General features: G+C 58.7%; 1 protein-coding gene across 2 annotated transcripts in view; it reads right to left on the bottom strand.

The window, feature by feature from the left end:
* Window positions 1-3,027: 3,027 nt before the first annotated feature.
* SULT4A1 (sulfotransferase family 4A member 1) overlaps window positions 3,028-24,029 on the bottom strand; it is a 34,107-nt gene continuing 13,105 nt past the window's right edge. Inside the window, exons 2-8 of one of the 2 annotated variants that reach the window (XR_014252483.1) lie at window positions 17,941-18,071; window positions 16,586-16,666; window positions 15,267-15,393; window positions 10,775-10,869; window positions 8,082-8,220; window positions 5,839-5,972; window positions 4,451-4,537 (exon numbers count right to left, since the gene is read on the bottom strand). Coding sequence is in view for 1 of the 2 variants with exons in the window: in XM_082420554.1 (XP_082276680.1) it covers window positions 4,425-4,537; window positions 8,082-8,220; window positions 10,775-10,869; window positions 15,267-15,393; window positions 16,586-16,666; window positions 17,941-18,071 (686 nt within the window). In the remaining variant the exon portion in view is untranslated. Of the gene's footprint in view, window positions 4,538-5,838; window positions 5,973-8,081; window positions 8,221-10,774; window positions 10,870-15,266; window positions 15,394-16,585; window positions 16,667-17,940; window positions 18,072-24,029 lie in introns of both variants that reach the window. The other variant, XM_082420554.1, reaches the window with a different exon arrangement.

Genomic DNA, 24,029 nt, shown 5'->3' with positions numbered 1-24,029 from the left:
AAGGGACCTCCCCCTTGGTCCCACCAATAGTGGCAGAGCTGGGTTAGAACCGGTTGCCTGACTCATTTTAGTGCATCCTGTTTCTCCCCACCGGGCATGCCCGTCTCTGGCCCCTGCCCTACCCACATCCCACCTGCTGCAGACTCAGCTCTCACCCTGTTTCTTACATCCAGCAGTCTCCCTGCTGTCCCTACAGTCACCTCTCCTTGCTCGGCACCCCCGGAGTGCTGGCTCTCCGTACCACTCCTTTTGTTCCCCATTGGTAAGGAGGCAGGGCACCAGCCTAGTTCTTGCCTGGGAGGTTACGGTCCCCAAGGGCAGGACCAAGAACAGTGCATAGAAGGGACAGGGCAGATGGTTTTCAGAAAAAACAAAACCCACTCCAAGAATGAAAGATTCCACTCACTCATTAGGCGCTAACCATATGCCAAATTCCGACGTAGGAAAAGCCTGACACAGCACGGTCCTGCTTTCAGGGTGTCTCTGTCCACGTGGGGAGACAAGTGCAGAGCAGTGAGGCGGGCGGGATGACAGGAAGGCAGGGGACGCCTGGGCACGGAGGGGAGACATTCACCAGGTGAAGGCAGGGCTGGGCATCTCAGGTGTGGGAGGCCAGAGACGGGGGCCATCCCGGGCTGGGGTGGGGGTCTGCACAAGTGGCCGGAGAGGACTGCCAGCAGTGGAATGGCTGTCCTAGGAGGTGGTGAGCTTGTCGGGGATGGATGTCCAGGGATGTCAGAGGGCATCCCTCAGCTGGGCGAGGCTGGACCATCTGGCCGACGAACCATCCCAGTCTGAAAACACTCGTTCTACAGTGAAGGGTGGAACATGCTGCTGCACGGGTAGGGCGGAGGGCCAAACCCTACGGGAGGGCGGCATCCGCGGCCCAGAGTCCTTGGGGACACCCACGGACTCCCTCCACCCGCTACCAACTGCAGTCACCCTGCTCAGAAAGGTGGTAAAACTGTCCCTCACGTGGGGCCTCCCGGGACGGACTGTGCACCTCGCCTGTATCCACAGGGCTGAGGGCCACATCCGGAGTGAGGGACCTCGCTGTGGACGGAGGAGCTCGGCTGTCACCGGTGACGTGGCCACTAGGGGGTGCTCAGCAGCAGTGCCAGGCACAGACCATCAATTCTGCGAATCGTATTCATGCTTTCAAAGCCACTTGGATCTCGCTAGGACCATCCCATGAGGTAAGCAGGATGAAGATAACCTCCGTTACGTAAATTATGACACCGGATCAGAGAAATTAAGTGGCCTACGTGCTTAGGTGGGAGGGCCACCAAATCTGTGCCAGGAAGGCCCTCCTGGGCCTTTCAGACAAAGAAACTGGGTGAGTGGGGGAAGGGTGACATGTCCCGAATGGCACAGTGTCAGGGCCAGGCGGAGGGCACAGGGGTGGTCCCAGCTGGTGAGGGGCTGTGGCTGAATCCAGCTGTTTGGGAGTAAAGCCCTATGCTGGTGCCCCAGATACTTTCTGGAATCTTTTTGGTCTGTGGAGTCAAAAGGCCAGGCCACCAGGGACTCACTGGAGGCCCGTGATGTGCAGGAATCCCGAGGGGTGTCTGTAACCTCAGCCATCTGCCCAGGCCTCTCTCCTCTCCATCTGTCCAGACGTTCCTCACCTCACAGCCCCTCAAATCCCATCCACGCCCGGATGCTACCCCATGGGTCATGCCACGCTCCGAACTGGCTTTACTCGTGGGCTTCACGGCATCTTTTGCCTTGAATCATTTTGCCCTTGACTTTGCTCCGTGTGCACAAGGTAGGAGCCGGTTCCCAGCACACATGGCCCGAGAACGCTTAGAGCCAGCTAAGAGCTGAAAATGCAAACCAGGAAGCAGTCCTTCAGTTAAGCCCTCTTGTGCCTTCACTTCTTTGTACAAAATCCAGCCCTCACGACCTGCGAGGGCTTCTGTGAGCTGACTCCTGGCCTCCCTCCAAACTGGGTCCCTACCGCCCAGCCTCCGGGCACTGCCCAGCACACTCTCGCTGCCCCGCCCCTCCCCCAGGTGGCCCCAAGCCTGAGTCCCTCATGTCCTCCTGGTCTCGGCTCAAGCAGCGTCTCTGCACTGGGCTTCCCCTGGTCCTTCAGGAGCACGCCGGTCCCTTACAGCCTGCTTGAGCCTGTACTCACCCCACGTTTCGTGACGTCATCTCCCCACGAGAGCGTGAACACCACGCAGGCCGGGGCCCTCTGCCGCATCACTGCATCCCCAGTGCCTCTAGCAGGGCCCCGTGCAGCGTGAGTGCTCAAGTGGGCACTCAGTGAGTCCACAGGATGTGGTGAAACATCAACTAGGCAGGGCCAGAGTGGGCATTCACTAAATAGCACCAAGAATGTATGGCACTGCCCTGCTTCTTGATCCAGTGGCTCTACCTTTATTGTCTGCTTTATTTTAGGTGATTTGTAAGTGATTTGGGAGCAGACCCCCTGGGACATAGCAGACTGGATATTCCTTTAACTAACCTGGGGCCTGGGGGTCTAGGGTCATCCCAGGTACAAAATAAATTCCGGGATTTCACCTGAGACCTAAAGGAACTAGTCCATTTGAAAATAAACATGAGTTTTCAGAAAGCCGAAGCTTTATTCACTGAAACAATGTCCTGGACTTTCCTTCCACAAGGAATCGGTTAGACGGACTCTGGAATTCACAGGGGCGAAGTGCCATCAGCCGGGTTGGTCTCTATACCACCGTCCACTTGTTGAAAATGGGACCTTCCAAGACAGAGACCGAGACCCCTGGACCCCCAGGTGCACCAAAACCTCTCCCATGCTTTTCTCCTTTCCCCCCACCCTTCCTTTCACTTCAGCTTAAAAAAGATACCAAAGGTGAAGGGACAAACAGGGAGGGAAATTCAACCCTTGGAACACTGAGTCTTGAGTGACCCAGCCCGACACGGGCCCAAGACCCTCTGAGCCCCAGGGACGGAGGTCAGCGGGGCTCACTCTCGTTGCCCTGAAGCGCTGAGGGGACCACGCAGGGCCCCCATCTGCACCCGTCAGCACAAGCTGGACACAAGGCATGGGACGTGTCTTTATTAAAGACGCAAGCAAGCACAGAAGTACCACGTGTGGAGCTCAGTAATATCCATACAGTACTAGAAATAGAAAAATAGAAAAGAAATTTCACAGAAAGCTGCCTCCCTCGCAGATACACAGAAAAGGTGTGGCTAAGCCCACCACGAGACGCCGAGTACCACCTGCCCTGCTCCAGCCGCTCTCCTCAACGAGTAACAAAGCGCACGTCCGCACCTTCCAAAGACACCACGCAGAAGAGAGCCCCTCCGGCCACCACTCCGGGCACTTCCCAGCCATACAGACAGCCAGGACGGCCCCGTCCCACCGCGGTGGCAGCGTGCGAACAAACTGGCCGCCGGCCCTGCTCTCACCTGGCCGCCCTTCCATCGCTCCTCCGAACTAGCGTGGGCCAGTCAACGAAGCGAGTGGTGGGGCAGTAAAGACCGCACCTCCGCTCCCTCGGACACAGCGCCGAAGGCGACATCGCCAGCCCCGTCTGGGTGAGACAGGGCGCTACGCTCGCACATCGGGTCTCTGGGGCGCAGAGCTGCAGGCCCAGATGGAACATGAACGGTATGTAAAGACCCAGGAGTTCTAGAATTTACCATCAATCATCTGTTTGCCAACATAAGCAGGTTTCTGCTTTGGGGAATGAACGTAAGACTGCGGAACGAAAAGCCAGGTTCCGAGTGGACTCAGTGTCTCTGTGGCGGGCTCTCCGGTCGCCGCGTCGCGCGCCCGTCCCACCGGGTCCTCCGCATCAGCCTCGGAGCCACTGGCCGGGGGTCGCTGGCAGGAGGGCATCCTCTCTGAAAACGCCCCAGTGAACAGTTCCTGCTGTTATCCCGGGGCGACTACTGAGAACTGAACGCCACCAGAAGAAACAAGGTCCCCCCGACACCCGACTCACCCTCGGTCCTCACCAGAGTCTCACAACCAGACAAGAACCGAATGGCTGTGCCTTCCGGAAGAAAACTACAAAAACAAAGAGTCAACCCTGAGATCTTCCTACCATGCGGGTGTGGCTCGCTCCTGAGTCCCTCGGAAATGAACTTTTATTTGGTTTACTGACATTTATTTAGATTTCCAGTGAAAAGCTCTATAAAATACAATAAATAATGTGGGTTGTAAAAGGTAGACATTCTAGCTGCATATGTTACAGACAGGATACGTATGGTCCAGGTCATCAGAACCGCAATCTTTGTAATCAGACATGTAGACTTCAAATTCCAAGGCGAGACAGCTGCTCTGGATAGGAAATAACCCCACTTCCTCCATTTCTGCGCCGTGTCTTACACCACTTCCAGAGCTTGTCCAGCAAGTAACAAATGAGTGCAAACGGGACTTTGAGCTATTAGTGTCTGGGTACTGTGAGCATGCAAGTTTGCTGTTGCTGTTATTATAAGTAAAAGTTGAACATGAGGTCACACTTTCCCATCTTCTGTTTATACACCAAATCAAACTTCTCGTTCATGGAGACAGTGAAGATGTCCTTCCACAGCCCGACTCTTCCTAAAACACAAACAACAGCAGAATGTGCTGAATTCACCTGCTGTCAGGCCAGCTACCAAACCACAGGAAATGGATCTGGAAGGTTCCAGATCTATTCCCGGACCCCTCTGAACCTGGCCTATTGGGGCAGGATGGGCCACGTGAACTACAGACCAGCTGAACCCTCTTCCCTGAGTCTGGTCATCCCGATGTGCTTTCCGCCCAGCACCACAAATGTGCAGAGCTGCGGGCCTTGCCCATCCACCACCGAATCCCCAGCACCAGGCACAAAGCGGGTGAGTCACAACACCGCAGAGGACAGACAGTGTCTGTGGAACAGATCTGCGGCTCTGGGCACCATGTGGATCTGGGTCCTCATGACACCACTACTCACTCACGGCTCAACAGCTCCACCAAGGCAGGATTTGCTTCTGGAGAATTTTAAAAGGAAAAAAAAAAAATCATCCAAAAAGGTAGAACATTTTATGGTGAGCAGGAAGCCGCCTGACCAGGTCAAGGGTGAAGATTTCGAGAAGCCTGCTCGTGCATCGTCAGGGAGGAATTTAAAGGGAGAAAAACGGTCAGAGCTCCCAACTCAACATCAGAACGAGTCCCGGGCCCCCCAGCCACTCCATCACAGCCACAGCTCAGCGAGGCTTGGTCAGAAAATGCGACCTCCTCCTGGCAGATGTGAGGGAGCCTGGAGAGTGCAGACTGATGTGCAGGCTCGGGCCTACCCATCCCTTTATGAAGGGAAGAGAGAGCTCAAAATGACGAAAACTGCTGAACCCACTTTCCTTAACTACAAAATCTCCAGTTGTTCTGGTCACATATGAATGGCGACTGTGAAGATGTCACGAGTGAGGGTCCCGCCCTCCCACCTACAGGAGCTGTGAACGCGTCACCCGGAGAGCAGGGGCTGTGCTTTTATATAACCGCCTCGGGGGACTGAAATGCCCGTTTAGAATTCTATTCACCGTCAGCATCTCTGAGATCAGAGCTCTGACCGTCTCCAGCAAACATCCTTCGTTAGCTCTGTTATTAACAGTCGTCCTTGTCCTGGCAGGACCTCACATATGAAACTGCAACCTTGCAAATGCTGAGCTAATAGATCCAAAGTGACAAGGATTTTCTCTTCGGTGATGAAAAATTATATGTCAGTGTTGGAGAGGAAAAAACAAGAGACACTGCTCTTGGTACCCTCTAATGATACCTAAGGGACAAAACTAAAAGCTTCTAGACCAATCACACCATAAATATATTTTTCCATGACTATTTTTCTCAGCTGAGGCAGCTGAGAGCTCATGAAAGGAGTCACCCACCTGGTTTAGGATTTGGAATCAAGACAGTGCAATTTATGCTGTGATATGAATCAAATCTAAGCAATGCAGCTGGCTACTCAAGCCCCTGCATTCTCACCAACGCAAGGAGGTCTTCTGAGCAAAGAGGCAATATGCTAAAAGAAAACAAAATCAAAGAACTGAAATAAAGCAAAACCAAGGTAAACGATGATAAAGCAAACACATCGGAAGAAGCATATGGGCACGCAGTATGTTCGCGACACTTCTTAACCACACAAATGAACCGAAGGGGGCATTCTGGAGAAGGTCACACCCAAGGATGACAAAACACAGCGAAAGCAAAATAAAAAAGAGCAAATAAATTTTAAATAATGAACATTTGTGAAGATGCAGCCAGGAACAAAACGGCAGGGTGACGCGGCTTATTAGTGTCTTCTTGGAGAGCGGCCCACCTGCCTTTACAGGAAGGCGCTCGCGCCCTGACCTTCAGAACAGCCCTGCGAGCCAAGCGGGTTGGCAGCCACGACCGGCCCTCCTTAGAGGAAGGACCAAAGGCCGGAGAAGCTCAAAGGCGTGGCCCGAGCTTGGCCAGGCCAGGCCGCAGCCCAGCGCTTCTCTCCGCTCCAGGCAGCTGCCTGCAGAGTCCGGCGTCGCTTCCGGGCCCTCCTCTCGAACATTCTCACCACCCGAGGGAGCTGGGAACCGGCCTCGGGTCCACAGCACCGAGTCAGGCGCGACTCCTGCTGAAGGGCTGGCTCACAGGCCTCGGGCAGCTCCCAGCGGCGCCGGGGATTCTAGTGCCCGAGCGCGCCACTGCCGAGCAGCCGCGACTACCACAAGCCCTGAGGGCACGGAGAGCAACCCGGGTGGGTCTGCGGAGGATTCCCGCCCGGAACTCCCGCCTCACCTCGAACTGCTTCACGCGCAAGACACAGCTCTCGCACCGGGAGGGAGCGCCAGCCTCTGTGGCGGCTGAGGCCCGCGTTTCCTGCTCGCTCGCGCTCTCTCTCTCTCACACACACACACACACACACACACACACACATACACACCACAGACACACACACACTACACACACCTCACATACACGTCACAGACACACACACACTACACACACACACACCACACACACACACACACCACACACACCTCACATACACATCACACACACACACCACACACACATACACACCACAGACACACACCCCACATACACACACACACATACACACCACAGACACACACACACCACACACACCTCACATACACATCACACACACACACCACACACACATACACACCACAGACACACACCCCACATACACACACACACATACACACCACACACACACACACACACCACACACACCTCACATACACATCACACACACACACCACACACACATACACACCACAGACACACACCCCACATACACACACACACACCACAGACACACACACACACCAGACACACACCAGACACACACACACCCCCCACATACACACCACGCACACACACACACCACACACACCCCCCACATACACACCACAGACACCACACACACACACCACACACACGACACACACACCACACCCCCCCATATACACACCACAGACACCACACACACCACACACACACACACACGCCACATACACGCCACAGACACACACCCCACACACAGACACACAGACCACACACATACGCGTGCGCACACGCACACACACCCCACACCCCTTCCCCCGACGGGGCTGCTCCTCCGCGCGCTGCTAGCTCCCCTGGGGGATGGAGGGAAACGGCCCTTCCGCACACGGACTCTCCCCACCCTCTTCCCTCGACTCCCGCGGGCCAGCTGGAGCTCAAGGAGGCCACGTGCACGCACTGCGCTTCTAAACACCACAGCCCCCAACCCATCCCCAGGGTCTGCCCCGTGGGGCATCTGGGAAGGCGCCCGCCTGAAACGCCTCTTGCCCACAGAGCCTGAGACATCCGGCAGCCACGCCCGCGAACTCCGACACCGTGCGCGGGGTGACAAGGCCAGCTCCAGCGGGGAGCTCCGGGGAGCCTCAGCGACACTTCTCGGGTTACCTTCCTGCCCCTCGAAGAACACAGGGCTCTGGAGAAACGAGGCTCAGGGCAGCGGAACCCTGATGTGGGGGGACTGTGGTCCAGAACGCGCGAGGACAGTGGCAGGAAGGGGGACGAGGCCCCCGGGGCCCCAGACAGAGGCAGAGGGAAGGGGTGGGGGGGCAGGCGGGGCGCGTACCCCGGCCCACAGGCAGGGCCTCGGCGTCGCAGCACTGGTCCACCAGCTGGCGGCAGTGCTCGGTCAGGGACTCCAGCTGCGCCTTGTCACACGGCACCCCCAGGAACCGGGCCAGCTGCTCCACCATCGCCACCAGGTCCTGGAAGACAAGAGCAGAGCGCGGGAGCCCGTCGGAGGTGGCGCCTTTACAGAACACGACTTCGGGTACTGCATGCACAGCCTTACTTAGTCCTCAAGACAAGCCTGAAATTGGCCTCATCTGGAAATAAAATCCAAGTGAAGAAACTGCCCAAGGGCACTCAGCTCTCAAGTGGCAGACCTGGAATTCAAACCCAGGTCCCACGGAAGCAGACGTGAGGTCCTGATATAGCTGCGGTCATCTTAAACAGCAGCAAGAAGGAAAAGCCCTTTGAACTGCACCAGGAGCAAGACCAGCTCACTCTCTCCCCGTCCCACCACGCCCTCCGCTGGAATCTAGACTGGCGCTCGGGAGAACTGGGAGACCCTAGGGACCCCAGGCAGGCCTCAGGGCCGGCCCACCCCACCAGGCAGGGGGAGCTGGCTTGGTGTGAAGCAAGATTCAGCTCTACTTGACTCGCTGACATAAAGCCATCTCTGGGCCCCATCGCCGCACCATTCCTGAGAGCGGAGCATTACGGGTGCAGCCCAACAGCCTCCGGAGGGGCCCCGCCCACCTGCTCACTCCGGCCCACGTCCCTCTGGGCAGACACCCGGACCCGCACCCCGACCTGCAGGGGCCTGACAGCCGGGTCCACGCTGGCTTCCATGCTGTTCCTTCAGCCTGTCAGGCGGGTACTTTCTGGGACTTTAGTTTGCTGTGTCCCATCTGGAATGTTCTTCTCCAGGTGTCCACATGGGTCACTCCCTCCCTTCTTTCAGGTCTTTGTCCCCATCAGTGACGCTTTCCCTGACCTGCACTTAAACCTGCCACCCCCCTTCCCCAGCACTTCCCTTTTCTGCTTTATTTTTCAGCATTTATCATCATCCAGTGCATTTTACTGTTTGTGTTTGGGGGGGGGGGGGGCGGGAGGAAGAGGCAGGGAGGCTGCGAAAACCCAGGCCACAGTGACACCGACCTGGGCCAGGGAGACGGGGGCAGAACTGGGGAGAAACAGTCACACAAGAGATACGTTTTGAAGGTAGAGCCAACAGGATTTGGGAAATGAAGGCCAGGTGTGAGAGGGAGAAGTCAAGGATGAGTCCAGACTTCTGCGTGAGCAGTGGAGGACGGAGCCGCTGCCCTGGATGCAGACGGGTGAAAGCGCGGAGGTCCCAAGGGGACCCCTCCGGAGTTTGGTTTAGACACGTTACGTCTGCGATCTGCACCACACACCCAGGCAGAAAGGTGCAGTGGGTGGACGGAGATGAGCCTGGAGAGGGTCCGAATCGGGCCTGTGGGCCCGAGGCCCAGCTGAGGCCACCAGGGGAGGGAGTGTGGATGGAGGAGACCAGAGCCAAGGTCTGGGGGCAGAGGCAGGGCTGCTGCCGTGGAGGAGTCAAGGGGAGCATCCGGGGATGTGGGACGCACGACCAAGTGTGACCGACTGCCTGTCACCTGCTGCTAGGAGGGCGGGACCGAGGGACCCAGACACACGGGGGTCGTGGTGACCTTGACAGAGCAGCCTGGGGACGGGGTGAGCCTGCCTGGAGGGGCTCAGGAGCGGAGACAAGTCTGAGGTCCCTCGGCAAAGAGGAGCCGAGGAAAGGGAAGGACGTTGCGGGGAGGAGGGCTGGGCTGGGGCAGGTTCGCACTGTCGCCCTGAGAAAGGAGAGGCGTCAGCACTTCTGCTCGGGCAGCGGCAGGGTTCAGACCTGGCAGGGGGCAGCGGGGTTCCAGGACCAAGGGGACCTGGCACACGCTCGGCACACAGCGAGGCTCTCAACGTGCTGAGGACGACGGTACTGACACCGATACGGGACGTGCCGGCCCCCCTTCCAGACCTCGCTTTCCCGAGGGCACAGGAGACGTCCTGCCTCGCTGCCCCAGCACCACCGCCCAGCCCGGCACATGCACTCAACCACCACCCAGTGCCCGTCACCCTCTGTGCCAGGCACTCAAGAACTCGTCACAGGAATCGATTCACAGGTACACCCGCCAGGGTTGTCAGCACTTTGAGAATTGCCACCCTAAGGCAAACAGGCTGGGACGAGAAATTCGGACTCTGCCATCTCAGCCCTTTGCCCCAAGCTGGTCACCTACAGAGAGGGTGCTGGGTGGCAGCAGGGTGAGTCCGGCTATCGCTCCACTGCTGCTGAAGCAGAAAAACAATAAACAGGCCTCTCGAAAGCACCGCACGCCACCAACCCAGAAGCTGTGCTTGGCCGGGGGCCAGGGCAGGGCAGAGGCCCAGGGGGCCAGCACCGGCTGGAGGCGAAACACTGGTCAGGGGGACCCTGGGTCCACCCCGAACTCCTGAGTCCGACTGTCACACCTGATGCTCGGGGTCTTGGCGCTGCAGGCCCTGCCCGCCCGCCTGCACTGGGGGCGGCGGCTGTGAAACTGACGGCATGGCCGGCAGTGCCTCCTGTGGCGCTCACCCCCGTGGTGCCACCCCTACGGCACTCACCCCCGTGGCGCCCACCCCTACGGCACTCACCCCCGTGGCGCTCACCCCTACGGCACTCACCCCCGTGGCCCTCACCCCCGTGGCGCTCACCCCTATGGCACTCACCCGGTGCATGTCTTCATACTTGAGGAAAAGCACGTTCGAGTCCATACGGTGCTCCCAGAACTCCTGCACGTGCTCAAACCAGGAGCCGTAGCCCACTGTGGAAACAAGGGGACAGGTGACCAGTCACAGGGAGGGAGCCGGCATGTGTGAGGCGGCCTTGCTCCTTGCCTTCCCTGCCAGAAGGCTCCCCTACTCTGCCCAGTAGCTGTGCTTCAGGAAGCCCTGGGCTCCACCGGCAGTCCCCCAGATGAGCCACGTCCCCTGGCCTCCTGCCCAAGGCCTCGGCCCCTGCCTCCCGGCTGCCCAGAAGCCCCGACTCTTACGTGGAAGCCTCTGTTCTCCGGGGGTATGGACGGTACCCGACACCCATGAGTTTCTCTAACAAGGGGTGACCGGGAAGAGAATGACGCCCAGAGGAAGTGGGACACAGGACCAGTGAGTTTTGCCGTCGGGGCTAGGATGGGGTGTGGAGGCTCTAGACAGAGCTGCGAATGGGGCCTGCCAGGCCAGCGCATCACAGACAGAATCCTGGAACCAGGCAGAACCAGGAAGGCGCGGGGGTGAAGAGGGGCAGCGGGCCCTGTCCTGGCACACGAGGTTGGGCAGGACGGGACGACAGGTCACACCCACACCCCAGCCCTCGCGTTTCCCACGCTCCTTAGGGCCTTGGTGTGGGGTTGAGGTCACACAGGCAGAGACACAGATCAGTGTGGCCAGGCTGCTTTGCAACGTTTTTCATAAAAACGATTGATTCTCACTGCCGATTCACGCTGATGTGCCCATCGCTATGAGGACATCTCCCGAGGGGGCTTCCACACTAATCAGAGGAAGGTCTCGGCCGAAGAACATGGGGGCCCCTGGGCCTGCTGGGCATCGGGAAGCAGGTCCGGCTGGATAACAGGGGCCAGTCAGGGGTGGTAGCCCTGCTGCCTGCGTCCTCACTCACCCGAGCGCCCGTCCAGCTCGCAAACACTGGGCCCTGCAGTGGAGCTCCCGGCCTGGTGGCAAAGCCCCAAGGAGACTGGCACGGCGACATGGAGTGACCGGCACCGGGAGGGAGGCCCCGCGGACACGGGCAAGCCTCGAAGGATCGGTGAGGGCTGGGCAGGCAGCAGAGGGGAAGAGGCAGCAGGGGAAGCGGCGCACAGAGGCAAGGCCTGCAAATGGGCCTTAAAGACATAAGAAGTGGCCGCGGGGGCCCGCGGAGCAGGTCAGAAGCAGGTGGCAAGGTCAGACAGAGGGCGGAGGGCAAAGGACAAGGGCTTGGGACAGAGGTGGCTGGCCCCTCATCTCCTCGCTGGCCGTGAGAGCCGGCGGGCCCTGAGCCTCTCTGCCGCCCCCCAGGGCTGCCACGGCGCCGAGAGCCCCGCGTACAGGACGGCCTGAGGGGCAGCGCCTGTGCGTCCTCCTCTCTGGTGGAAGGTTCCACGGGGTGGGACAGGCAAGGTGCCGGCGAGGGTCCTACTTGTAGCGCGGAGTACCCTGAGTGGTAGGGCTGCTCCTGCCCCCGCACAGGCACACCTCAAGGTGCTGACAACCTCTTACACTTACACGCGTGACCAAGGCTGGGAAAACAGGGGTGACCTAACGCCTGGGTCCCAGCCAGCGCGACCCGACAACATCAGCCTGCCATCCCGCCAGCAGGTGGCAGCACAGCAGCAGCCTGGGCCCCGCAGCCCGACGAGAGGTCCTGAGGGATGGAGGCGTGGGTCAGGGGTCGCTGAGGGGTGGGCCGGGGGACCAGAGCAGAGCAGAAGCCCCTCTTCGGGCCAGCTAGGCGCCCCTCCAGCACTTCACGTGGAACGAAGGGCGGGGAGCTCTGGAAGGGGAGGGGTAAGGGGGCGGAAATGAACCAACACAGGGCAGGCTTCAGCCAAAGGCCTTGCTGGAGACCCAGCGCTGGGTGAATCCTGGCCCTCTCTGGGCCCCGGCGCTCCCACGGCAAAGTTCTAGCTGCGGGGCCCCGGACTCCAGGCCTGGCACATCCCCGCTCCGTGCACGCACAGGGCGGGACGTAACAGGCTGGCCTTCCCGCTTTACAGGACAAGGGCGAGTCCAGAGAAGGAAGGGACCTGCGCAGCTCACGGACAGGCTGATGACCTCGGGGCCCCGAGCGGAGTCTCCCAAGTCTGGGCCCACAGCTGGCACGCAGACCAGGCGAGCCGCGCCCTGGGGCTGAGCAGTCCACTGGGCATGGACACGTAGGTAAGAAAACCCTGCTCCTTCCCAGAGAACACTCGCGGACAGACGGCCAGGGCTGCTGCGGACGGGGGGTGACTTGGGGACAGCGAGGACATGAGGACAGGGTCACTCGCACGGGGACAGGGGTGAGAGGACAGAGGTCACACACAGGGACTCCTCCGCCCTGCTCCTGTCCCCCAGGCACATGGCTCCAGGGCCCCCCAGCCCTGCAGCGTGCAGGTCACGACCCCCAACACAGGGCTCGGGCAGCGTGTCCTCGCTCTGTTAGCGAACAGCATCATTTCACAGCCCCTTCTGCGCTTCATTCTTCAAGTTCTTCAGAACCTCGGACAGAGAAGGCAAGCCTCCTCGAGAGCCGGAATTGGGCGGGAGCGCAGAGAATAAACAGGATTGGAGAGGCTAGGTACATGGGTGCAGAGGCTTTGGCGGGACCACAGCCAGTGTGTGCAGCCTTGAACTTCAGTGCCGGGCAGTGCTGTGACCTTCACAGAGCGGAGAGGCCTGTACTAGGTAACTTTTAACGGCTCTGGCCCGAGCAGGAGGCTTTCAGCCCTGCACCGCAGGGCAGTCTGAGCTCGGTGGACACCGCTATCTATGACAGTGTTGGCCCCATGCAGCTGACTGCTTCTATAAAGGCAGGGATGCAAAGTGGCACTTAGAAATACGGCTTTGAGAACCACAGGAGTGGCTTGCTCCAAATGCCTGGCAGACCACGAGGGGCCTGAGCCAGGTGGTGGGTGGGCTGGGGGAAAGGAGGCTGGACAGAGGCCTTTAGCAGGTTCCAGGGGTCTCAGGGTACAGCTGCTGGGGCCACCTACGCCTGTCCCCTCCCACCCGGGCCCCTCTTCCCAGTCCCAGCTGAAGCAAAGACTCAAGGGCAGGGAAGAGAGGGCCTTTAGGCGGTGCGGGCGGCGCACTAAGGAGGACCTGGTCTTCAGCCAGGCTCAGGAGGCAGCTCCAGTCGGGCCACCCATTTAAATTTGGGGTGCTGTACTCCTGGACCGCCATTATGCACCTTACTCCACTCCTGTCCCATGACCTCGCTGAAGAACCCCTGACTGGGTTGGACAACAGATGGACAGCAAGGCTGAGGGCTACTTGAGCTGGGAAATAAAACAGGAAGTGTATTTTTAGACTCGGGTGCAGAGGAGTCTGGGGGCAGGTTTAATTAACAGGTATGTAAGACCCATTTCAAAACCCTCCTGGGGACTTCCCTGGTGGCGCAGTGGTTAAGAATCCGCCTGCCAATGCAGGGGTCACGGGTTCGAGCCCTGGTCCGGGAAGATCCCACATGCCGCGGAGCAACTAAGCCCGTGCGCCACAACTACTGAGCCTGCGCTCTAGAGCCCATGAGCCACAACTACTGAGCCAGCGCACCACAACTACTGAAGCCTGTGTGCCTAGAGCCTGTGCTCTGCAACAAGAGAAGCCACCACAATGAGAAGCCCGTGCACCACAACACAGAGTAGCCCCCGCTCGCCACAACTAGAGAAAGCCTGCGTGCAGCAACAAAGACCCAATGCAGCCAAAAATAAATAAATAAATAAATAATATAATAAAATAAAAATAAATAAATTTATTAAAAAAAAAAAAAAACAACCCTCCTGGGCACAAACTCTAAACAGAAGGGTTCCCAGAGAAGCCAGGGCTGGCGATGGGGGAGCCACCTCGGGGGTGCGGGGAACAGAACCGTAGTGATGAGCTGCCGATCCCACTGCCAAGGGGACGGCTCCCCCCCCCGGTCCACTGCCTGGCCCACTCCGCCCCGGGGAGGGGAGACATGGAAGGGCCCTGGCTCGCTCGGCCCCAGCTCACCCCTCTCCCCGGGAACAAGCTTCCTGTCCAGAGCACTGCCTTCCCCCTCCCCCAAAGCGCACCCCGCCTGTCACATGGGCCTGGGGCTGGGGGCCAAGCCTGACCCTCAAGTCCAGCTAAAGGCCCACAGGGCTCTCCCATGAAGCCACAGCCTCCACTCTGGCCTCAGGCACCGATAACAGCGGTATCTGGGCCACCGTTTTCACTGCTCAGAATCCAGGCAGGAAGAGGGATGCTTTTAATTGGGGAACTTCTCAGAACCCCAAGGATGTGGCGAGAGACAAGGGCTTCAGCGTGGGACACCCGCTCTGTCTGGCACTAGCTCGACCTCGGACGAGCTTCCTGACAGCCCTCAGCCCCAGCTCCTCTGCCCGCCAGCGGGAAAGCAGGCCAGCCCCGCGGTTACTGTAGAACTGGGGGCCCCGCGAAGGACTCACAGGTGCTCAGCGAGCAGTAACATCACGCAGGCACTTACACTTGTCGTTCATGAACCTCCGGCAGAACTCCTGGAACGTGCCTCGGTAGCTCATGGTCCGCAGGGAGCGGTGGAACTGGTAATAGGACACCACCAGGTCCTTGGGGTTCCGGGCCATGTATATGACCTGCAAGAGGGAGGGGGGTACAGAGGGACGGACGAGGTTAGTCTGCGATCCTCTGTCCCAGGCAGGCCGCCCTGTGCAGGTTCCGCTGACCTACAACCCACTCTTCTGACCCCGTTTCCAACAGCAAAGTCAGCCCCTCGGGCACCAAGGCCAAACGCTTTTTCTCTATTATTCTGTTTCAGCAGAGATGTACTCCTGTCCATGCAATAGCATCAGCTAGGACAACTACTTGAGTGTTTTAGTATATTTGTGTTGTCTAGCACTCCTTTTTTTTTTTTCTATCGAGGTATAGTTGCTGTACAATATTATATATAAGTTACAGGTGTACAATAGAGTGATTCACAACTTTTAAACGTTATATTCCATTTACAGTTATTATAACATATTGGCTATACTCCCCATGTTGTACAATATATCCTTGTAGCTTATTTGATACATAATAGTTTGTATTTCTTAATCCCCTCCCCCTATCCTGCCCCTCCCCCCTTCCCTCTCCCCTCTGGTAACCACTAGTTTGTTCTCTGTATCTGTGAGTCTGCTGCTTTTTTTATTATACTCACTAGTTTGTTGTAGTTTTTTTAGATTCCACATATAAGTGATATCAAACAGTATTTGTCTTTCTCTGTCTGACTTAGCATAATGCTCTCCAAGGCCATCCATGTTGCTGCAAATGGCAAAATTCTGTTCTTTCTCATGGCTGAGTAATATTCCACTGTATATATAAACCACACCTTTATCCATTCATCCGTTGATGAATACTCAGGCTGCTTCCATGTCTTGGCTAGTGTAAATAGTGCTGCTGTGAACACTGGGGTGTCTCTAGCACTACTTTAAAATCAGCGGAAGACAGAAAACTTATAGACCTGGCCCTGGTGATGAGAATTATAGGCCTCATACGTCTAATACAGTTGAGAAAAAAGGAAAAAAATCAGAGACAGTGAAAGCAGCCATGAGTCCTCAGGCCTTCAATGGGCAGAGGCTGGGCTCTGGCTGGTCAAGTTCAGCTGCGAGGAAAAGCGAAAGTGAGCAGCACGGATAAAATGCTAGAGACATGGGGTCAAGGACAGCCTCTCCAGCGCTCTTAGCACACCGAGGTTGTCTGGGAACTTGGGCCTATGACAGACCACCGTCTGGACTGGCACATGGGCCTCTGGTTCCGGGGGCCGCGGGGGGCAGCGGGGAGCGGGGTTACCTTGGAGTCGCCGCTGTGGAGGTCTGAGGGCAGGAAGCGGTAGGGGAGGTGGCTCTTGATGAGGCGGGGGGACGTCAGTTCCTGCAGCAGGGCAGAGGGGGGGCGCTCAGAGGACACGCACCGCTCATCTCAGCCTTCCTCTGGGGCCCAGGCGGACGGGGCCACAGACGAGTCAGGACCGGCACCACCTGCACCCTGAACAACCTTCTCACCTGAGACAGGGCCCCCCAGCCCCACCCAGGCTGGACCCTGGGGGCAGACACGGGCCGACGCAGTCCCCGTCCTCGGCCCCCGTGGCCTGAGTCAGAGTGTACCGTCAGGGGTCTGCTGAGAGGACGTGGGCCACGATGGCAGCCTGGAGCGGCCGCAGAGAGGGGGCCCCGCAGTCAGCCTCAGCACAGAACTCCTGCAGCTCCTGGACCGACCCGGCCCCTCCCTCGGCCAGCGCTCCGCTCCCTGACTCAGACGTCCCCCCCGCTCCCCGACAGGCCCCGCCCCGTCCCACTTTGCTTCCGTCTGGCGTGGCCACCCTTCAACCACTAGGACTCTCAGTTTTCCTGTCCTGGGGGCTCGCTCACTGGGACCTCAGCTCTGCGAGGGCTGTGACATCACGGTCAGTTCAGTCCTCGGCGGGACCCCAAAGCCAAGAGCAGGGCAGCCCGCGGCGGGGGCCCACGCAGCTCTACTGGAAGGCTCAGCGGCGGGTCAACACGGGCTGCAGCACCGTGGCGGGCACAGGGGCGGGAGGGGCTGGACGCAGGTGGGCCAACGCTGGAGGCTGGGGTGCAGAGACCGGCTTACACGGGACAACGACCGGCGGTGGGGGGCATTCTCAGAGCTTATTTCAGGATGCTCGTCTAGTGGGAGGAGGGACAGGCGGGCCACCCAGGAAATGAGGCCTGAACGAAGAGGTGGCAGAGGGGAGGATGGAGAGAAAAAACTCCAGATCTGTCTGAGGGGTAGAGAGGATGGGACTTGGGAATAATGTTTATTTCACTCTTGACACCAAATGTTCGATGCAAACACATCCCACCCTCAACAGATGGGATGAGCCACAGCGGGAGGCCCCTCACCCCTACACTCCCCCCCATCTCCCCTACTCCTGGCATCTGCCTCCTTTCCCCCTCCAAGCCACCCACGTCACCCACTGGTTCAGCTCCAGGGTCACTGCCACCAGCTCAGGCCCATCAGTCTTCCCCCCCACCTCCAGCTACCTGGGGGTCCCAGGAGCTCGCTGCTCTCCCTCCACCCACGAGGCCCCCAGGAACCCCTCAGGAGCAACCGTCACTCAGGGTGCGACCATGGAAAGGCCCCAAGGGGGTCGTGTGGGCTGCTGCCACCTGCCCAGAGCCCACCTTGATGATGTCCAGGCCCGGCTGCGGGTACTCCAGAACCGGGAGCTGCTCGTCGATGTTCATCAAGCCAATCTCATCAGGGTCGGCCCCCTGGCTCACCAAATAGACCACCTCCTGCAGCAAGCTGGTGCCTGGAGGGAGAGAAGCCCAGTGAGGGGCGCCCAGAGGAAGCCCAAGGGCCAGCCCCACTCTCGGGTCAGCGCCTGCCGCCCAGAAAAAGGGCTGAAGGGCCGCAGAGCTGGGGGGCGTGCAGCGTCCCAGGAGTGCCTCGAGTCTAGTGGAAGAACACCGGCCTAGGCGTGAGACCTTGGCCCGAATCCCACCTCTCGGGGTGACCGCGGGTGAGCCAGATTTTCTGAGCTCCTGTTTTCTTGGCACTAAACGCAGCCAGGAGATTTCTCAAGGCTGTTGTGAGGAGTGAACAGGACACACAGTGCCTGCCTCCCCAGGGCTCGAGGACTGTCATGAGCGGACGATTCTCAGTCCTGGGCTTCCAGAAGCTGAATTTTCATTTACCCAGGCGTGATGAAGGTCCAGGGGAATGACTCGCCAGCCAATTATGATTTACAATGAAAACTATGTCGACTGGTACCTACTAAAGTGAAACACAGGTATGCCCTGTGACCAGAGAAATGTACAAGACAACACTGATAGACGCATACCGGAACAACCCTGCAGTGTTACTCAGAAGAGCAAATCTTGGAAACAACGGAAACATCGGTCGGCAGCAGAATGAATGAATAAGCCAGGATACTCAGACAATGCGACACTAGGCAGCAGTGGAAGCCAGATGCCAAAGGGCGTCTGCCGTGTGATTCTGCATGTTCCCATTCCTACTGGGTTCCGGAATGGGGAAGTAAGCTGCAGCGACAGAGGTGAAGACAGTGGTTCTTTGGGGGAAGGTTATCGACTCAAAGAGGACATGAAGGAGTTTCTGGGGTGCCGGGGTGGCTCTTTGTCTTGGTCTGGTGGCAGTTACATGCAAGTACGCACATACAAGGCATAATTCAATTCAAAGGAAAAACCACCTGTCTGCCCAGTGCTGTGGTCAGCAGAACCTGCTCCCCGAGAAAGACGGAGGGGGTCCAGCCAGCATGGAGATGGGACAACTTAGCCCAGTGACACCCCAGGCCCACAAAGACGGAGAGAGGCCCTCCAGGGAACAGGAGCGCTCGTGTGTGTGTCGAGGACACCTCCCTCGCTCGTGGGACCACAGCTGCAGCCCTGCCCACCAACTCCTTCCTCTCAGGTCACCCCACGGGCTGTCCCAGCAACGCGGCTTGGATTCGAGGACAGCCCTTCTGTGCCTTATGAACAGCGGATCTCAGATTCAGGGTGGATGGCTCCCAGCCTAGACCCTTCTGCAGCTTCCCAGTGTCCATACACTGGAGTCCGGTGGTCCCTTCGCCTATTCTCTGCACCAGCCCCCTGGGGTGCGGGTTCCCCTCCCCGGGAGGCTCCCTGCTGGCCCTCACCCCGCAGCCTGTGCACAGCGGCTTCAAGTCGTCTCCTCCAGCAAGCTGGCCTTCCCGGACCCCCAGGTCCCCCATTACTCATCCTCGCCCGGCGCGAATTGCTTACAATGCTCCCAATTACCACACCGACTGCATGGCCTCACTCCAGGGGTGACAGCGCCATCTCCCCGCCAACACCCCCAGGCCCAGCACACAGCACACGGCAGGCAAACCCAACATCTCAGCATCTGTGCAGGAAGGAAAAGCAGGGGCCTGGGTCGGGACATGCAGCGGGCCGACCACACAAGGGCAGAGCCCCAGCAAGCACCCTGGGGCGGCAGGGAGGGAGCCCGGGGAAAAAGGCGGCTCTCTGCGCTCCCCCAGCCCCTGCGCAGCCCCACTCCGTCCAGGCTTTCAGCTCCACGCCGGGACCGCAGCCAGCCAGGGCCTGCCCAGTCATCAGCCTGTCTGACCCCTCAGAAGAGACACGCTGGCCAGGTCCTCCTCCCCAACCACTGCGGTCCCTTCGCTTCGGGGGAATCGGTCCCTGCTGCTGGTTCCTCATCTCCCCCCGCCCCCTGAAAGCGCTGCCCCCTCGTCTCCCAGCTGCACACACTCCCCCGGGGCCTCGAGCAGTCCCGCCCCGAAGGCCAGCTCCACGCTGACCCCCGCACGCACCGGCCCACGTGGAACCTGCCGCCCAGCGCCCCGCCAGACCAGGTGCCCCTGCCTCCTGCCCCCTCGAAGCCCGCCTTGCCCACCTACCATCAAGGTGAGCGCGGAGCCGACCCTTCCATCGGGGGCGCTGCTGGAGGCCCCGCAGCCCTCTGCCCTGCTCACCCTCCTTTCAGCCCAACAAAAGCAGCCAGGACCACCCGACCATCCCAACAGGGACCTACGAGGGCACCCCGTCCCTCTTAGGACCCCGCGCCTCCGAGGACCCTCCGAGGAGCAGAGCAAGGTCTCCAACTTGGCCTGCAGGCCTGCCGGCCACGCCCCATGCCCCATGCCCTCTCTACCCGCCTCCCCCCTTCCGGAGCTCCTAGCGGCCTCCTGGCTGGTGCCGTGCCCGGAGCCCTTTCCTCGCTCCCTCAGCTCCTCCAGGTGTAAGCGCTCCCCTGACCAGCCACGTGCCGAGCGCCCTTCGCCCGGCCCCGGCCCCGCTGCAGCGACAGTCCGGGGACAGCCTGCGCCGTCCTCTGTGGGCTCCCACCCCGCCGCCCTCCACGGGGCACGAGCCGTTTTGTCTGGTTCTTTGCCAGGAGAGCCAGCACGTGGCCAGGCTCAGTTCACCTGTCCTGAATGCACGAACAAACCCTGGGTTTGTTCAAGGGGATATGTCAGTCAAGGAAGACTTCTTGAGGAGACGGCTTTGGAGCAAAGGCCCTGAAGGAAGAAAGCGGTGTGGCGGCTCTTCCGTCAGAAGGAACTTCTGTCCCCCAACCACAGGACCCTCACGCCAACCTGAGAGGCGGGGACCACCAGCCCCATTTACAGATGAGGCTCCTGAGGCCTAACTGTGCCCAGGGTTACAGAGCCGGTGGGTGGCTCCTCCTGGTGAGGCCCGTCCACCCGGCAGCTCAGGGCAGCTGCACTGGGCGGGTCCGTGCGCTTAGAAATCGGACTGTGCGCAGAGCTTCCACAAAACAGGCCTCTCCCAGGGAGGTCTTCAGGACGCTCACCCCTGCAGCCCCTACAGGTAATGACCCAGACAGACCTCATTAGTATGTCTTACATCAATATCGACATGTCAGTTCCACAAGCTCCATCCGTGCCTCCATTAAATATCTGCACCGGAAGACCAGCCTCGTTAGAGCCCACAGGAGGCGCTATGCCTGCGGGGCTGCACACGGCAGAGGGAGGGTTTACAAGCACCCCCAGCATAGACAAGGGAGCTCAGAGTTCAGGTTCCAGTGCAAGGTCACAGAGCTGGAAAGGGGAGAGCTACCCCGGAGGGGGAGCCCACGTCCCCACCTCCCTACGCGGCCTCCCCAGCACCCCCGGGGGAGGGGGGACGGGTGGAGGGTCTTGTGCGAGGCCCGTCACGTTGCTGCAGCAGGACGCCGGGGGGCCTCCCCTCCCGCAGGTGCGGGCGAAGCGGAGCCTCAGCCCCCACCCCACCATCCCCCTGCGTCCGGAGCCCCCGGGGAGAGGCGCCGGGGAGGCCAGCCCGCCACCCAGCAAGTCCGAGGCGAGGCGGAGCACAGCCAGGCCTTCAACCCGGGACCACACAGGGCTGGCCGGGTGGGCGGGACCGCCTGGCAGGGAGTAACACAAGCTACACGCTTTCCAACAGCTCGTTTTCAAGTCAGCAGACGTGATGCAATCCTTCACGGGCGCGCTTCTGCTGACAGCAGTGAACTCACGCCCGGGTGGCACCTCAGCGTCGGCAGTGACTCTGACACCAGACCTCTGAGGCCAAGACCCGTAGGAAACCACTGTGGTTCCGGGCGGAACTCCCCGGGGATCCAGAGTCCAGTCCGACCTGCCACAAGGCTGGGGTGGAGCCCATCAAAATTCCCACCAGAACTCCGGGGACGGGGGGACCAGCACTCTAGGGTCAGAACCAGTCAGAACTGAGCCCCCAACCACCAGGATCCTGGGGCTGGAACACTTTGAAATTCTTTTTTTTATTATTGTTATTAATTTTCAGCTGTGTTGGGGTCTTCGTTGCTGCACGCAGGCTTTCTCTAGTTGCGGCGAGCAGGGGCCACTCTTCGTTGCAGTGCGTGGGCTTCTCATTACGGTGGCTTCTCTTGTTGCAGAGCAGGGGCTCTAGGCGCGCGGGCTTCAGTAGTTGTGGCACGCGGGCTCAGTAGCTGTGGCTCGCGGGCTCTAGAGCGCAGGCTCAGTAGCTGTGGTGCACGGGCTTAGTTGCTCCGCGGCATGTGGGATCTTCCCGGACCAGGGATCAAACCCGTGACCCCTGCATTGGGAGGCGGATTCTTAACCACTGGCCACCAGGGAAGTCCTGGAATTCTTTTATTTTTACTTTTATTATTTACCAAAGTCACACATGTACCTAGTTTAAAAGTCAAAAGACTCAGGACAGAAAATCCAGGTCCCCTCCCCACCCCACTCCACGTCCAGAGCAAACCCTTGCTCATTCTTCTCTTGCCCTCAGGTTTCTGACGTGCTTACATCATTGTTTCACGATCTGTATGTTTTGATGGGCTACTGATTTCTGACTGAGCAAGACGACGACCCAGCCACGTTCCCTCCTGCAGGCTTCCCTCCCCCGACACGGTCCCGGGACAATTTTCAGTCTAATTCAAAGTACATCATGTAGTGATTACACTGCCTTTTTTGCACAAGATCTTGTGTTTCCTTCGCTTGCTTGCTTAGTGTTCTATGTACCTACTAATAATTCCTTCCCCAGCTCTGTGGCAAACCCTCTCCATACGGCCAAATGCAGGTGTGCTCTAATCCCATTTATCTCTTGGGGTGGTGCCCCTGCCGCTCAGCGCCCCACAACTGTCTTCCTGCAATCTCCCTCGGGCTGGATGGACTGCGTCCTTGACCCGTGTGCCCCTCGCTGGTGTCCGTGCACACGGTGGCAGAGTCCACCCCCAGCTGCCTCCTGACCGTGACAACTGTGTGGGACAGTATGGGACTACAAGCGCCTGTTTCTACCTCGCTCGGGACCGGCAGTTGGGCTGGGTATGGAATTCCAGGCTGGGGACCACGTCCCCTCAGAACCCTGAACGCACTGTTCCCGTCATCCAGCTGCCAATGCTGTGTCGAGAACTCTGAGGTCCTCGTTCCTAGTCCTTTGAACGTGGCCATTCTTATCTCGGGAAGCTTTGCAATCTTCTCTGTATCTCAGGTTTGAAATTTCACAGTTAAGTGCTTCAGCAGGGTCTCTTACTCAATCACGGTGCCCGGGAGCACATTCAGACACAAGGGGAGTCTTAAACTCCCGTCCTGGAGTTCTGGAAATCCTGGTTTCAATAACTTTCTCTCTCCCATTCTCCCTGTTCTCTCCTTCTGCAACTCTGAGATCTTCCACTTTTTCTTATCTTTTTGCTCCCATTTGTCATCAATTTGTAAAAATTTTTGTTCTACTTCCTGGGATATTTCCTCTGCTTGACCACCCAAAACTCACAACTGAGTTTTTAAAATTTCAACTACAATACCTGTCTTCACTCTCTGACGATATTAGAGTTAGGAGTGCAGGTGGTAGGACTTCCCTGGCGGCGCAGTGGTTAAGAATCCACCTGCCAGTGCAGGGGACACGGGTTCGATCCCTGGTCTGGAAAGATCCCACATGCCGTGGAGCAACTAAGCCCGTGAGCCACAACTACTGAGCCCGTGTGCCACAACTAATGAAACTCACACGCCTACAGCCCATGCTCCGCAACAAGAGAAGCCACCACAATGAGAAGCCCGTGCACCGCAATGAAGGGTAGCCCCCACTCGCCACAACTAGGGAAAGCCCGCGCGCAGCAACGAAGACCCAACGCACCAAATTAATTAATTAATTAATTTTAAAAAAATCAATCACAGTTCTACATACTAGGGATTTGCAACTAGAAGCAGAATTAAAAAAATAAAAAATAAAGGAGTGCAGGTAGTGTTTGGTTTTTAGGTTTTCTTCTGCTCTGTACATTGTCTTTGATTCCTCCAAGCTCCTTT

This window comes from Balaenoptera physalus (genome assembly GCF_965194825.1).
Source record: "Balaenoptera physalus genome assembly, chromosome: 13".
In the NCBI taxonomy this organism is placed as follows: domain Eukaryota; kingdom Metazoa; phylum Chordata; class Mammalia; order Artiodactyla; family Balaenopteridae; genus Balaenoptera; species Balaenoptera physalus.
This window is presented reverse-complemented; position numbering and strand designations above follow the sequence as displayed.